Consider the following 14,433-nt stretch of genomic DNA (forward strand, 5'->3'; position numbering starts at 1 on the left):
GAAACAGTGCTTTTTACAACTTCCCAGGGACTTCCAAGGTCCAGTCAAGTTGCAGAAACCTCTGCCTCGAGGCAGGTGCTCTTAAGCCTTGGTGTAATACACAATCATATGAGTGTTTCTAAAAAAGACAGATCTATGGGCTCCACTCCCAGAGATACTGATTGGGTGATCTGGGGTCAAAATTTGCATTAACACATTCCCAACTGATGTTGATGCTTCTGGTTTGGGGATTCCACTATGAGACTGAGTGTAAAAGACATCAGAAACCTGGTGGAGGCCACTGGAGTCTTTCGAGAATTATCATGAATTTAAGAAAATCAAAAGGAGGATGTGTGGTGTTCTTGTAACTCCTGAAACACTATCAGCAGGGATGTTTTCCAGAAGTCACTTTTTACACTGGTGAATCATTTTATGATTTTATGGACAAAACTGTATGTGCCTTCCTCTGATTTAACACAGTTACATTTGTAGAGTATCAATTGTATGAAAGAAATACACAAAACACTTTTAATTTTACATATAACTGAATTAAGTGTAAGCATGGAAATTTCAAACACATTTTCCACATGTGTGTTCACAGGTCACTGGAGTGGTCGGTGACAAGCTTGGGAATAGTCTAGGTATTTTGTCTAATATCAATAGTAGTCCCATACACAGGTGAACAAACAGGGCTAACTAGAGATTTCAAAACACTCCCAGTGGGTAACCATACCCTTGCAAAGAATTAGATTTTCAGTTCATTTAATCACCCGATTGTTCTGATGACTGGATTGAGTTCTCTGGTCAGAGCCCACTATCCAAACCCAGCCAATCAAGAGTTAACCCAATCAATCAATCAAGAGTTCTCCAGGCACCAAGGGTGGGTGGTGACTTCATATAAGCCTGGTCTCTGTTCTTTGACAGTACACTAGTTGGAAGAGCTGGATGGAGGCAGTCTTCTCCCTGGCTTCAGAGTCCCCTCAATCTCCAGCCGTCTGGCTGGAGTCCCAAGTGGCGACCACCATGCCCTCCTTCTCGCTCTGGGTGGCTATGGTCTGTATGAGTAACATGAACAGGAGCGTGGAAGCCCACAGCATCCTCATGAAGAAAGGGTTCAGTGTCAAATCTTTTGGAGCCGGATCCCGTGTGAGGCTCCCAGGACCCACAGGCAACCTCTATGTCCTTTGCTCAGTCAACTGTGCAAATTAACAAAAGGAATGGAACTATAAATGACTATTTCAGTATAGAATGGTCCGACAGAGCCATACTTGAAGACATGGGAGAGCTGGTGGAGGCCACTTCAGTCCCTGAAGAATCATCATGAATTCAAGAAAATCAATAGGAGGATGTGTAGTGTTCTTGTAACTCCTGAAACACTGTCAGCAGGGATGTTTTCAAGGAGTTGCTTTTTACACTGGTGAATCATTTTATTACTTTATGGGCAAAACTATAGGAATCCTCCTGAGATTTGACACAATTACACTTCTAGAATATCAGCTGATGAAAGGAATATGAAACAACCCTTGTAATTTTATGTAAAATTGACTTAAGTGTGAGCTTGGAAGTTTCAAACACGTTTTTCACAGGCATGTTCTCAAGTCACTGGAGGGCCTGGTGACAAGTTTTGGAGGACTCTAGGTAATTTGCCTAATATCAATCGTAGCCCCATCCACAGGTGCACCAACAGGGCTAAGTGGAGATATCAAGACACACCCAGGGGTAAGCATACCCTTGTGGAGATTTAGACGTTCAGGTGATTTAACGACTGGATGGTTCTGATGACTGGATTGGGTTCTCTGGTCAGAGCCCACTATCCAAACCCAATCACTCAAGAGCTAAGCCAATCATCAATCAAGAATTCTCCTCCCACTGTGGGGAGGTGACTCCATATAAACCCGGTTTCCGTTGTTTGACACTAACACAGGTTGGGAGAGCTGGACCCAGCCGGTCATCCTTCTGGCTTCAGAGTTCCCTCGGCCCCTGAAGTCCACTCGTCTGGCTGGGAGTCCCAAGGAGCTTCCATCATGCCCTCCTCTCCACTCAGGGTGGCTGTGGTCTGTATGAGTAACATGAACAGGAGCATGGAAGCCCACAGCGTCCTCATGAAGAAAGGGTTCAATGTCAAGTCTTTTGGAGTCGGATCCTGTGTGAGGCTCCCAGGACGTGCAGGTAACCTCCCCGTGGTTTATGATTTTTCCACCACGTATGAGCAAATGAGCAAGGACCTTCTCCACAAAGATGGAGAACGCTATAGAAGCAATGGCGTCTTACACATCTTGGGAAGAAATGAGAGAATCAAGCCTCACCCGGAAAGATTTCAAGAGTGCAGGGATCCCTTTGATGTCATCTTCACATGTCAGGAGAGCGTCTATGACAGGGTGGTGGCAGATCTGTGCACCCGAGAGCAGGAGACCTGTCAGCCTGTTCACGTGATCAATGTGGACATAGACGACACCCTGGAGGACGCCACTCTTGGATCTCTGATCATCTGTGAGCTCTGCCAAGGTCTCCAGCAGGCAGATGACATGGAAAGCAGTCTGGCTGAGCTTCTCCTGGCAGCAGAGGGGAAAACAGGAAGGAGCTTTCTGCACACGGTCTGCTTCTACTGAAGATCTTGGCTGGTTTGAACTCCTTCCTCGGTAAGAACTTGTGCCTGGACTTTTGGGCTAGTTGGTATTTTCTGTGAGAAGTGTATTCAAAACTCTTTTTGCTAAAGGACATGTGTATGATTTTTTTTTCAGAGACACCCCAGCCAGGGAAGGAAGTGGGGAAAAGCATTTTATGGGAAATGGAACATGGACTACCACTAGGCATAAAACCCTTTCAACAATGGGGACAGCATTCAAGGTACTTTCCTTGGAAGAGACAATTCAGTGCTCACATAGTTCCGTGAGGAAGTGAACATCCAGGAACTCCACTTCCAGATGAGCAAACCATGGCCGATCCCCTGAGTCTCCCCCCTTCACCTTCTTCACATTATGTGACACCAGTTAGTGTACTAGTCTTCAAGGGTCAGCTTAAAGAAGTATTTCTCAATTCTTCTGAAACATGGTCCTCCCCTCTGGTCTTGATTATAGTTTGAGCCCAAGATCTTGCTCTTCGCCGTGTGTTAGAATGTTTCAGGTCTGGGTCACTGACGCTAATAAAAAAAATTTCATGCTGTATGTAAGTTCTGAGTACATTTTCATTTATGCCTGGTTTTTCCTACCATGACTTTTCTCTTACAAACATCCTGCTTCCCTTGTGCTCTTGAAGCCCTGCTTGGAACGAATTCCCAGGGACTTCTAAGGTCCAGCCAAGGCTCAGGACCCTCTGCTTTGAGACAGCTGCTCTCATGCTTTGGTGCACATCACAATCACCCTAAGGGCTTCGTACATCCCAGATCTCCAGGCTTGACTCCCAGAGTTTCTGATTTGGTGGTCTGGGGTCCAAATTTGCCTTTGTCTCACATTCCAGGTTGATGTTAAGGCCCTGGGTCTTGGATTCACGCTTTGAGAAGACCGAGTGCGTTTACCGAGGTAGGACTCTTTTCAATGCGACAATCACTATAATTGACAGAGGCACAGGGACATAAAATCTGTGGCTTTCTAAATGGATGTTCATTCTGTACCATTTTGAAGTGACAGGACTGTCTCTCCTTCCTGTTTGGTGTCCCGTTCATGAGTTTTACCTCTATGACCTTTGCTCAGTCAACTGTGCAAACTAACAAAAGGAGTGGAACTATAAATGACTATTTCAGTATAGAATGGTCTGACAGAGCCGTACTTGAAGACATGGGAGAGCCGGTGGAGGCCGCCCCAGTCCCTGAAGAATCATCATGAATTCAAGAAAATCAATAGGAGGATGTGTAGTGTTCTTGTAACTCCTGAAACACTGTCAGCAGGGATGTTTTCCAGGAGTAGCTTTTTACACTGGTGAATCATTTTATTACTTTATAGGCAAAACTATAGGAATCCTCCTGAGATTTGACACAATTACACTTCTAGAGTATCAGCTGATGAAAGGAATATGAAACAACTCTTGTAATTTTATGTAAAATTGGCTTAAGTGTGAGCTTGGAAGTTTCAAACACGTTTTTCACAGGCATGTTCTCAAGTCACTGGAGGGGCTGGTGACAAGTTTTGGAGGACTCTAGGTAATTTGCCTAATATCAATCGTAGCCCCATCCACAGGTGCACCAACAGGGCTAAGTGGAGATTTCAAGACACACCCACGGGGTAAGAATACCTTTGTGGAGATTTAGATGTTCAGGTGATTTAACGACCGGATGGTTCTGATGACTGGATTGGGTTCTCTGGTCAGAGCCCACTATCCAAACCCAATCACTCAAGAGCTAAGCCAATCATCAATCAAGAATTCTCCTCCCACTGTGGGGAGGTGACTCCATGTAAACCCGGTTTCTGTTCTTTGACACTAACACAGGTTGGGAGAGCTGGACCCAGCCGGTCAACCTCCTGGCTTCAGAGTTCCCTCGGCCCCTGAAGTCCACTCGTCTGGCTGGGAGTTCCAAGGAGCCGCCATAATGCCCTCCTCTCCACTCAGAGTGGCTGTGGTCTGTATGCGTAACATAAACAGGAGCATGGAAGCCCACAGCATCCTCGGGAAGAAAAGTTTCAGTGTCAGGTCTTTTGGAATGGGATCCCTCATGAGGTTCCCAAGACTGGCGCCCAAGGAACCAGTGGCTTATGACTTTTCAACTTCATGTAATATGATGCAGAAGGACCTTTCCTGTAAAGACCGAAAATACTACAAAGGGAATGGAGTCTTACACATCTTGAAAAGAAGTGACAGAATCAAGCCTCACCCAGAAAGATTTCAAGAGTGCAGAGATCCCTTCGATGTCATCTTCACCTGTGCGGAGAGAGTCTATAACAGGGTTGTGGCAGATATGTGTGCCAGAGATCAGGAGACCTGGCAGCCTGTGCACGTGATTAATGTGGACATAGAGGACACCCTGGAATTAGCCACCCTTGGATCTCTGATCATCTGTGAGCTCTGCCAAGGTCTCCAGCAGGTAGAAGACATGGAAGGCAGTCTGGCTGAGTTGCTCCAGGCAGAGAAGGAGAAAACAGGAGGGAACCTTCTTCACACAATCTGCTTCTACTGAAGATCTTGGCTGATTTCAGCTCCTTTGCAGATAAGAACTTGTGCCTGGACTTTTGGGCTAGTGGTATCTTCTGTGAGAAGTGTCCTCAAAGCCCTTTCCACTAAAGGCTGTCTCTATAATTTTTTTCAAGTACCCTTTTTTCAACCCAGGGAAGGAAGTAGAGGAGAATATATTTCATGGGAAACGGAACATGGACCGCTAGTCGGCATCCAAAGCCTTCCAATTTGAGGGACAATGGTGTGGGTACTTGACTCAGAAGAAAGAATTCATGCCTCTCTCTCGCTTTGTCACAGCCCACCCTTCCCCCTCCCCATATCCTCAAGTCCGTTCTCTAGTAGGTCTGTGTCTTTATTCCTGTCGTACCCCTAGGTTCTTCATGACATTTTTTTTTCTTAAATTCCATATATATGTGTTAGGATACGGTATTCGTCTTTCTCTTTCTGACTTAATTCACTCTGTATGACAGACTCTAGGTCTATCCACCTCATTACAAATAGCTCAATTTCGTTTCTTTTTATGGCGGAGTAATATTCCATTGTATATATGTGCCACATCTTCTTCTTTTTTTTTTTTTAAAACATCTTTATTGGGGTATAATTGCTTTACAATGGTGTGTTAATTTCTGCTTTATAACAAAGTGAATCAGTTATACATATATATATGTTCCCATATCTCTTCCCTCTTGCGTCTCCCTCCATCCCACCCTCCCTATCCCACCCCTCCAGGCGGTCACAAAGCACCAAGCTGATCTCCCTGTGCTATGCGGCTGCTTCCCACTAGCTATCTACCTTACGTTTGGTAGTGTATATATGTCCATGCCTCTCTCTCGCTTTGTCACAGTTTACACTTCCCCCTCCCCATATCCTCAAGTCTGTTCTCCAGTAGGTCTGTGTCTTTATTCCTATCTTACCCCTAGGTCCTTCATGACATTTTTTTTCTTAAATTCCATATATATGTGTTAGCATACGGTATTTGTCTTTCTCTTTCTGACTTACCTCACTCTGTATGACAGACTCTAGGTCTATCGACCTCATTACAAATAGCTCAATTTCGTTTCTTTTTATGGCTGAGTAATATTCCATTGTATATATGTGCCACATCTTCTTTATCCATTCATCCGATGATGGACGCTTAGCCTGTTTCCATCTCCAGGCTATTGTAAATAGAGCTGCAATGAACATTTTGGTACATGACTCTTTTTGAATTATGGTTTTCTCAGGGTATATGCCCAGTAGTGGGATTGCTGGGTCATATGGTAGTTCTATTTGTAGTTTTTTAAGGAATCTCCATACTGTTCTCCATAGTGGCTGTACCAATTCACATTCCCACCAGAAGTGCAAGAGTGTTCCCTTTTCTCCACACCCTCTCCAGCATTTATTGTTTCTAGATTTTTTGATGATGGCCATTCTGACTGGTGTGAGATGATGTCTCATTGTAGTTTTGATTTGCATTTCTCTAATGAGAGGCATGGACATATATACACGACCAAACGTAAGGTAGATAGCTAATGCCAACTGTATTAGAAACTCAGGGTAGATAATGGGTGGCATTTATTACTAAAATCCTGGTATGATCTGTTTAATTAAATAGCTCATTAAATGAAATAAAACCTCTAATTTAAAGATAAAGTGTCTTTTCATTTGTGGTAGGGGATGCATATTACAAATGGATCCCCTTGGCTTCTTATTGTTCAAGCCATTTGAATTCCATGGAGAAAGCATTCTTTCCTAAGGAGAATTTTCTTTATGCTTAAAACATTCATCATTTTGAGTTTTGTGCTCCTCTGAAAGTGGATCCTTACTATTGGGAAGTAAAACACTCTTGGTTCTAATCAGCAGTGGCACCAAGTCCTGTGTGACATGCAGGAGAAAATAAAGGAGAGGTAGTTGGGTTGGTTGAATTAGGTTACTTGCTATGTCACAAAGTAGATGTCGACTTTCTTTACAGAATGTAGGCACATTGGAGCAAGGTTGGACCTGTTGGGACTAGCTTGTACAGTAATTCCTGAGGATAAACGTGGACCCAGTTGTAGGGTGGTGGCTCTGGAGAGGTGGAGTAGATATGGGACCAGAGAGATATTGGAGTTGAAATTACAGGACTTGCTGAAGAGCAGAGAGAGGGAGGAATTTAGAAGCACTCTCAATTTTCTGGTTTTCACCATAGGTGACCAGGTGCACGTACATTCATGTGGCAGTGCTGGTGGTAGGGCGGTGAGGGTTTCTTTCCTGGTAGATTCAGTACCCTTTATGATCAGTCTCTCCTCTGATGGTTGGTAGAGGGTCAGTATAGGTGCCAGGAGGGGATAATCCATTGAGGCTATCATTTCATGTGATGGGAACACCAAATTGAAGTAGATTTTTAGGTAGTTTTGGGTGTTCTGAAGATAGAAATGTTTTGTCCAGTTGATATTATTTTTGCTGGAAAATCCATTTTGAGGAAAATTTAACATGTTGCTAATTGAGTTCCTATCTTTTTGGGCAAGTCAATGAAAATATGACAGATCTGTAAAATGTTGCAGGTGCTAAAATGTAGTGATTACAGTGATGAATTACAAAATATAAAGTGTATATAAAATAGATAACTAATAAGGACCTACTGTATAGCACAAGGAACTCTTTTCAACTCTGTAATGAGCTATATGGGAAAAGAATCTAAAAAAGAGTGGATATATATATGTATAACTGATTCACTTTGCTGTACAGTAGAAACTAATACAACATTGTAAATCAACTATATAGTCCAATAAAAATTAAAAATAATATAATACATTTACTTAAAAAAACAAAATATAAAGTGTATGTGAATAAGTGAAAAGGAATGGGACTGGATTAAATAGATGGTGGAACATTGTTTGTCTAAGAGTCCTTATAGGCCATAAACATATAAAAGAGATTGGAAAGTTAGAACTTCAATGTTCGTGAATTTACTGTTTCAATTTTGATCTAGTGGTAGAGTTCTTGATGGAACTGTAGAAGTTGGTGTCTCTTGTAGAGTTAGAAAAATGCAGTTGAGGGACTTCCCAGGTAGCCCAGTGTTTGGGACTTCACCTTCCAAGGTAGGGGGTGGGGGTTCGATCCCTGGTCAGGGAGCTAAGATCCCACGTGCCTTGCAGGAAAAAAGCCAAAAAATAAAACAGAAGCAAGATTGTAACCAATTCAGTAAAGACTTTTAAAAAAATGGTCCACATCACAAAAATCTTTAAAAAAAAAAGATGCAGTTGAGGAAGACGTCAAAACCCTGAACATTGTGGGCATTGAGTGGGTAAACTTTTGGTTGCTGGAGTTGCTAAGAATGAGAGCAGAAGGTGAGTTAAAGGTCACCTGGGAGGCTGCCTGGGCCCATGTTTCCTGCTGAACCCGTGCAGCACCGGGGGCTTCCTTGTGCGGAGAGTCGGAAACAGATTAGAAGGGGTGATTGGAACCCAGAGATCATTTACGTGGAGCTGTAGATGTTACCCACAGTGTTTAGCCAGGATTGCGAACTGCTGGCTATCTTCAGGTCTTACTCGTGGTGAGTGCAGTCCCAGGATGCCGAATCCTGATCTTCATCATTGGACAGTCCTTTTACCAGTATCTTAGGATGCTCTTCATTGTGGTAAGTTCTTTCCAGCTTCAGATCCACCAAAATTGAGTCAGAATTTGGACCAGAAAGCTGCTAAATTCTCTGTGGTCCTCTGGGTGCTACATTAAAAAAAATCATTGGGTGGGGAGGATGAGGCTAGATCAGGTGTTAGTTAAATATGGTGGGAGAACAGTTGCCATGTGGTCTGAACACCACTGGTGTTGGTAGTTTTGCTAAATGGAGGGGAAGTTATGCTTGTAAATTGTAATTGTAGCTAACAGTAATATCGTTCTGTCTAACCATGAGGAATGGGAAATAAAGATTCAGATGTGCTGCTGGAAATACAGCAGTTTCTTGAGTAGACAGACATGGTTCCAGTTAAGACACAGAGGCAAATGGAATATTTAGAAGGTTGTTGAAGATGAAATGGCAGCATTTAGATGCAAATTGCTGTAAGATATGAATATACATGTAACTAGAAAGGTTAGGTATGCCAAGGATGGCTTTGTGACTGTGACTGGGCACATGGACACAGCTGCAGGTGTGTCTGATCAAGTTTTATTTCTTAACCTGGGTGATGTTTGCCTTATAAGAATTTGTTAGGCCATTCATTTGTTTTGTTTTGTTTTCTGTATTTGTGTGTTTACAATAACAATTTTAAAAAGTCCAAAAATGACAGAAATACTTTATAATCCAAGAAGCAATAACCTCACAATATAAGTGTGTCAGTAGCTTCATTTGTAATTATTTTATTTCAGTTCCCTCACTTCCCAAGTCCAATCTACCCTGGTGTTGCTTCTTGATTATATATTCACCTTCTGACTGTTGTTCCTACATTCACTTCACTGTAAATCCACTGGGCAGAGGATATAATACTTCCACCTCACTCCATTGGCCAAAGCATGTCATGAGGCCATCACAGATGCAAGAGAGTGGATAATAGACTGTAGCTCATGATGGAGGAGTTGTCTTGTGTGGACAGCAGAGGGAAGAATTATTGCCATCCATTTGTTCAGATAGTCCCACTCGACAAACTGTCAGATTGACAAATGTTCAATGACTTGACAATATAGTCTACAGGCAAGTCTGTGAGGAAAAAGTTACTTTCATACATTGCTGTTAGTAATGAAAGATAGTGTAGCCTCTCAAAGGGAATCTATCCACATAGGACAAAACTACAAATGCATTTACCTCTTGACCAAGGTAACCCTACTTGTGGAAATAGACAATCAGATCTTTCAATAGAATTATCCAACTGGAGAAGAGACAGAAAATACAGAAAAATCAAGAGACTTTCAAGTACTGATGCAACAATGTCAAAAGGTCTAACATATGTGTTGTTGTTGGGATGTCGAAATGAAATGAGAGAAGGGGACAGAAAAATGTTTTGTAGAAATAATTGCTGAGTATATCCAAATGTGGTAAAAACAATAAATTTACAGAGTCGAAAATCTCTGAGAACTTCAAGGACTTTAAAAACAAAGAAAGCTATGTGTAGGCCTCTGCAGATCAAACTGAAAATTAAGATAAAGTGAACAATCTTGAATGCAGTTAAAGGAGTTAGTTAGGCAAATGAAATAGAGACATGTCTAAGGCATCGAGACTCACACGTCTCCTACTAACTGCTAAGCTTGTACAATTCTATACCCTTAGACAACAGAGGTAAACATCAGTATTCATGACTCTGGAATTTGAAACTCATGTGAATTTCATTAATTGTTTTCATGAAGAATAAAACTTTAAAAACCATGAGTCCATATTAATTGTAGGTATTTATATTCCTGTTGTATTACAATAGGCCTGAAGCAAGGCTGGTTTACATGGTAGATGATTTATGTGTCAGATTATCTGGAGATGAAAAAGAGAGAAAAGGAGCGGAAGTGAGGAAGATGTGAAGTGGTCTTAGAGACCCAGCCCATTTAGGAAGAAGGTGAGGCTCTTGGAGACAGTTCTGTCCCTGGAGCCCTGGTGTAAGTGCTTTCCCTCAAGGGCTCTCGTGACAGAGGATAAACAGCCCAAATCCTGCAACAAGGTAAATTTCCTCTCCAATTGAACGGCTGTTCCTGAAGACTCAGTCTAAGGCTGATAAATGAATTATACACCTGCAGATGGGGTTGGTTCAAGGACGAAGGTAAGTGCTGGGCAGGTGTTATGTCCCAGACAGGCCAGAGGGTACAGGACACTTGGAGGCTGTTAATATGTGTGGAATGATAGTGACCAGAGACACAAATCTGGTTGGTTCTAGCAGAAGTGGAGGGTGAGGTCTGGGGAGGGAGGTGAGAATACATGGTCTATCTGATGTTCCTGAAAGTAATAAAGAGTCATCATCCAAAAAAATAACGGTGCCCAATAAGTGCGAGGACATTAAAAGATGGAGATACTGACTTAGACTGCAGATATGTCTTGGCAAATATGAGAGGAGCCCTGAGAATGTCTGGGATCTGTGCTGGGGTTCCTAAAGCAGGGTGTGGAAGGAGGAGACCTCCAGGCCCTCTTAGGCAGATGTGAGAAGAAAACATGAGACAGGAGACATTTGAAAGGGGATTTCTAGGATGAACATGTATTACACCAAAGTCGTTCTATCAGGAGACCAAACAGGCAAATACCCCTGAGTTCCCTGGCTTCCATTTTTCAGTGAAAAAACCCCCCCAAAACAAACAGCACTTCCCTTTTACTCTTTTTCTCCAAACACACACCCATCCTCAGCTTCTATCATCTCCTCCCTTCTCAAGCCCCTCTCTGTGTTGAATTGTGTCTTTCTGGCTTTTTCCTTCTCACAGAGCAGCCCTATACTCTCCAGAGACAGTTCACTGTATCAAGGCCAGTGACTAGGCTCTCTTGACCAGTAACTGTAATTGTAGAACAGTTTCTTCCATCACTGGGAGGATGGTTATAGGAGCTGATTTTCCTCCGCTCAAAGAAGAAACAGAGGCACCAAGAGAGGTAACCTGGGATGGAAGATAAACTATTAATGAGCCTAAGACATAACTTATACTGAGATAGATACTCTGAGATACCCATCAACAGAAAGAATCAACATTTATCTCCAATATTCTAAAACCACCTGCTTAAAGTTTGCTTCACTCTCAAACTTAAGCCCCTAGGATCCTGGAAGTTTCCCATTTTTTTCTGCATCTGGATTAATGAATGAATGAATGTACACTAAGAACCAAATGACAATATTTCTGCCTGCAGAAAAATCTTCCAATGTCATCCCCATCCCCTTCCAGCACTAATGCCTTATTTTCCAATTTCAGTCATTTCTAAACGTAGTTCCTAAGATGTGAGCATGAGCAGTGTGTCACCTCAGGCACTCAGGCCCTGTCAGTGTTATTCCTTAACCTTTGTCTACTGAATCCCTTCACAAGTGTGCAAATTGTATGTGGTGAATTCAGAGAGATTTTAAATCTCATTTCCATCAGTTAGGCTAAATCTGCCTGTATGACCCCACATGCTGCTTTCTTCAGTATTCCCTGTGCATAGCCGCCTGGATCTCAATGAACACTGTTCATAAATGGTATACTTCAATTTGAATACCTACGTTTTCCATATTACTTTGTTCTCTTTTCATTCTCTTTATGATAAACCATCCACCACAAGGTGAAGTTCAAGTTTATATTCAAGAAACCTCTTGTTACAGCCTTCACAGGTACATATAATGATTTCCTTTGAATATTCATAAGCCTCTGTTGGTAGGAGAAATAAATACAATGATATGTTTTGTTTGATTATCTGGAGATATGCATATCTTTTAATTAGACTGTCACTCATTGAAGCAGAGAACATACCCTATTGACCTTTTATGTTTCTTATTATTTGCATGTTCAAAGAAGATGGAGAGTGTGAGATATGCCAAAAGAATATTCCAGGAAAATCTGGATTTTTCATCTCTGTGAGTATGAGGTGATGTCTCTGGTGGTCTCCATGGGTATGTTTCCTTAAACCACACTGGTGTCAGTCACACAGTCTTCCACTTGCTGGGCATCCCTGGCCTAGAGGACCAGCACATGTGGATTTCCATCCCTTTCTTCTTTTCGTACGTCATTGCCCTATCTGGGAACAGCCTTCTCATATTCATTATTGTGACAAAACACAGCCTCCATGAACCCATGTACCTCTTCCTCTGCATGCTGGCTGGGGCAGACTTTGTCCTCTCCACATGCGTAGTACTTCAGGCCTTGGCCATCTTCTGGTTCTGTGCTGGGGACATCTCCTTGAATCGCTGCATCACACAGTTCTTCATTACACACAGCACTTTCATGTCTGAGTCAGGGACCTTGCTGGTGTGGCATTTGACTGCTACATTGCCATATGCTTCTACCCACTGAGATACACCACTATTCTTACACACACACTGATCGGGCAAATTGGTGTTACCATCTTTCTGAGAAGTTATTGTATGATTTTCCCCATGATATTTCTTCTGAAAAGACTGACTTTCTGCCAAAGTAATATAATTCCAGACACCTGTTGTGAACACATTGGCTTGGCCAAATATGCTTGTAATGACATACGAGTAAACATCTGGTATGGACTCTCTGTTATAATGTTAACAGTGGTCTTAGATGTCCTATTAATTTTCGTTTCCTACATGCTTATTCTCCATGCTGTCTTCCACGTGCCTTCCCAAGATGCTTGTCACAAGGCTCTCAACACGTGTGGCTCTCATGTCTGCATCATCATCCTCTTTTATGGGCCTGCGATCATCACAACGATTACTCAGCAGTTTGGAAGCCAGGTTCCACCTCATATCCACATCTTGTTGGATAATGTATGCATTCTGGCTCCACCTATGCTGAATCCCATCACTTATGGGATCAAGATCGAGCAAATTCGAGAGCAGATAGCTCATATATTTTTTCCAATGCAGAAATAACTTTGGAGGAAGAACAACATTTTCAACATCTCTAGCTATCCATGATGTGAACTATGGAACTGGTGGATATAAATTCTAGTGGTAAACTAACACATTAGGTAATAGTTTAGTGAATTGTTTCTGTAGAATGTTCACCAGGTAGGTACTGAACTTCCAGTTTCTACTATCAAAGCAGTACAGTGAACAATGTCGTGTTTGACTGAGTAAGCTCCATCCTGCACAGAGTATGTGGCTAGAAATTGGACTTCCCAAAGTCTTACATCTTACATATCACTAACCTGATCTTTGGTAATAGAAGAAATGAGAACAATGCTCTGGTTTCACATTTTTTTCAATTATTCGTCACTGAGTTTCTCATCCTTTGAGACATCTTGTGACATCCCTGAACTATCACATATAAACCTGCATTCCTTTATGTCTTTCTATATAGCTAAGCGACTTTCTTAGAATCAGTGATTCTTAGGGTTTCAGGTATTTTTATTATACTATAATTTATATCCTATCACATATACGTCAGAGTACAGGAATGTAAATGAATTGCTTGAATCACATTTTCAAAACCCTTTGGGAGACTGAGGCTGATCCCTTGTGTAACGGGAAAATGCTAACGTGGTATTTGATGGGTGCTATGTACCAGGAGAATGTTGAAGAATGGGAAGTCCCTCAATCTTCACATCAGACCATGATCTTCAGTGATCTCATCAGCTGGGCAGTCAAGGACTGTTTTTTGGCCTCCTTTAATGCAGTACTTCCTAGATCAATTTCCAAGGAATCTGCTCTTCCACTGACCCGCCAGCTCATTAACTCTTTACCTTTCCTAATTCATGCCATACTCCAAATATATCCATGCTTTGTCTTGGGATAACATCTCTTGACTTGTAGAAAATATTTTCTCCCAGGTTTATTGAGA

The 14,433-nt window shown here is 42.2% G+C and overlaps 3 protein-coding genes across 3 annotated transcripts; all 3 read left to right on the forward strand.

Moving 5' to 3' along the window:
- Positions 1 to 2,003: 2,003 nt before the first annotated feature.
- LOC309826299 (RNA polymerase II subunit A C-terminal domain phosphatase SSU72 like protein 3-like) lies at positions 2,004 to 2,588 on the forward strand (the record flags this gene model as incomplete). Its single annotated transcript, XM_082660344.1, has 1 exon — positions 2,004 to 2,588. One exon carries the CDS (start codon positions 2,004 to 2,006, stop codon positions 2,586 to 2,588), a length of 585 nt encoding a protein of 194 aa, XP_082516470.1.
- Positions 2,589 to 4,501: 1,913 nt separating this feature from the next.
- On the forward strand, positions 4,502 to 5,086 carry LOC309826366 (RNA polymerase II subunit A C-terminal domain phosphatase SSU72 like protein 3-like; the record flags this gene model as incomplete). The annotated part of the gene is made up of 1 exon (XM_082660477.1): positions 4,502 to 5,086. One exon carries the CDS (start codon positions 4,502 to 4,504, stop codon positions 5,084 to 5,086), a length of 585 nt encoding a protein of 194 aa, XP_082516603.1.
- Positions 5,087 to 8,377: 3,291 nt separating this feature from the next.
- LOC309826096 (olfactory receptor 52B4-like) lies at positions 8,378 to 13,523 on the forward strand (the record flags this gene model as incomplete). The annotated part of the gene is given in 3 exon segments (XM_082660076.1): positions 8,378 to 8,390; positions 12,551 to 12,931; positions 12,934 to 13,523. Coding segments are annotated over 3 exon segments (984 nt in total).
- Between the last annotated feature and the right edge of the window lie 910 nt (positions 13,524 to 14,433).

This window comes from Grampus griseus (assembly GCF_964374135.1).
Source record: "Grampus griseus genome assembly, chromosome: 8".
Taxonomy (NCBI): domain Eukaryota; kingdom Metazoa; phylum Chordata; class Mammalia; order Artiodactyla; family Delphinidae; genus Grampus; species Grampus griseus.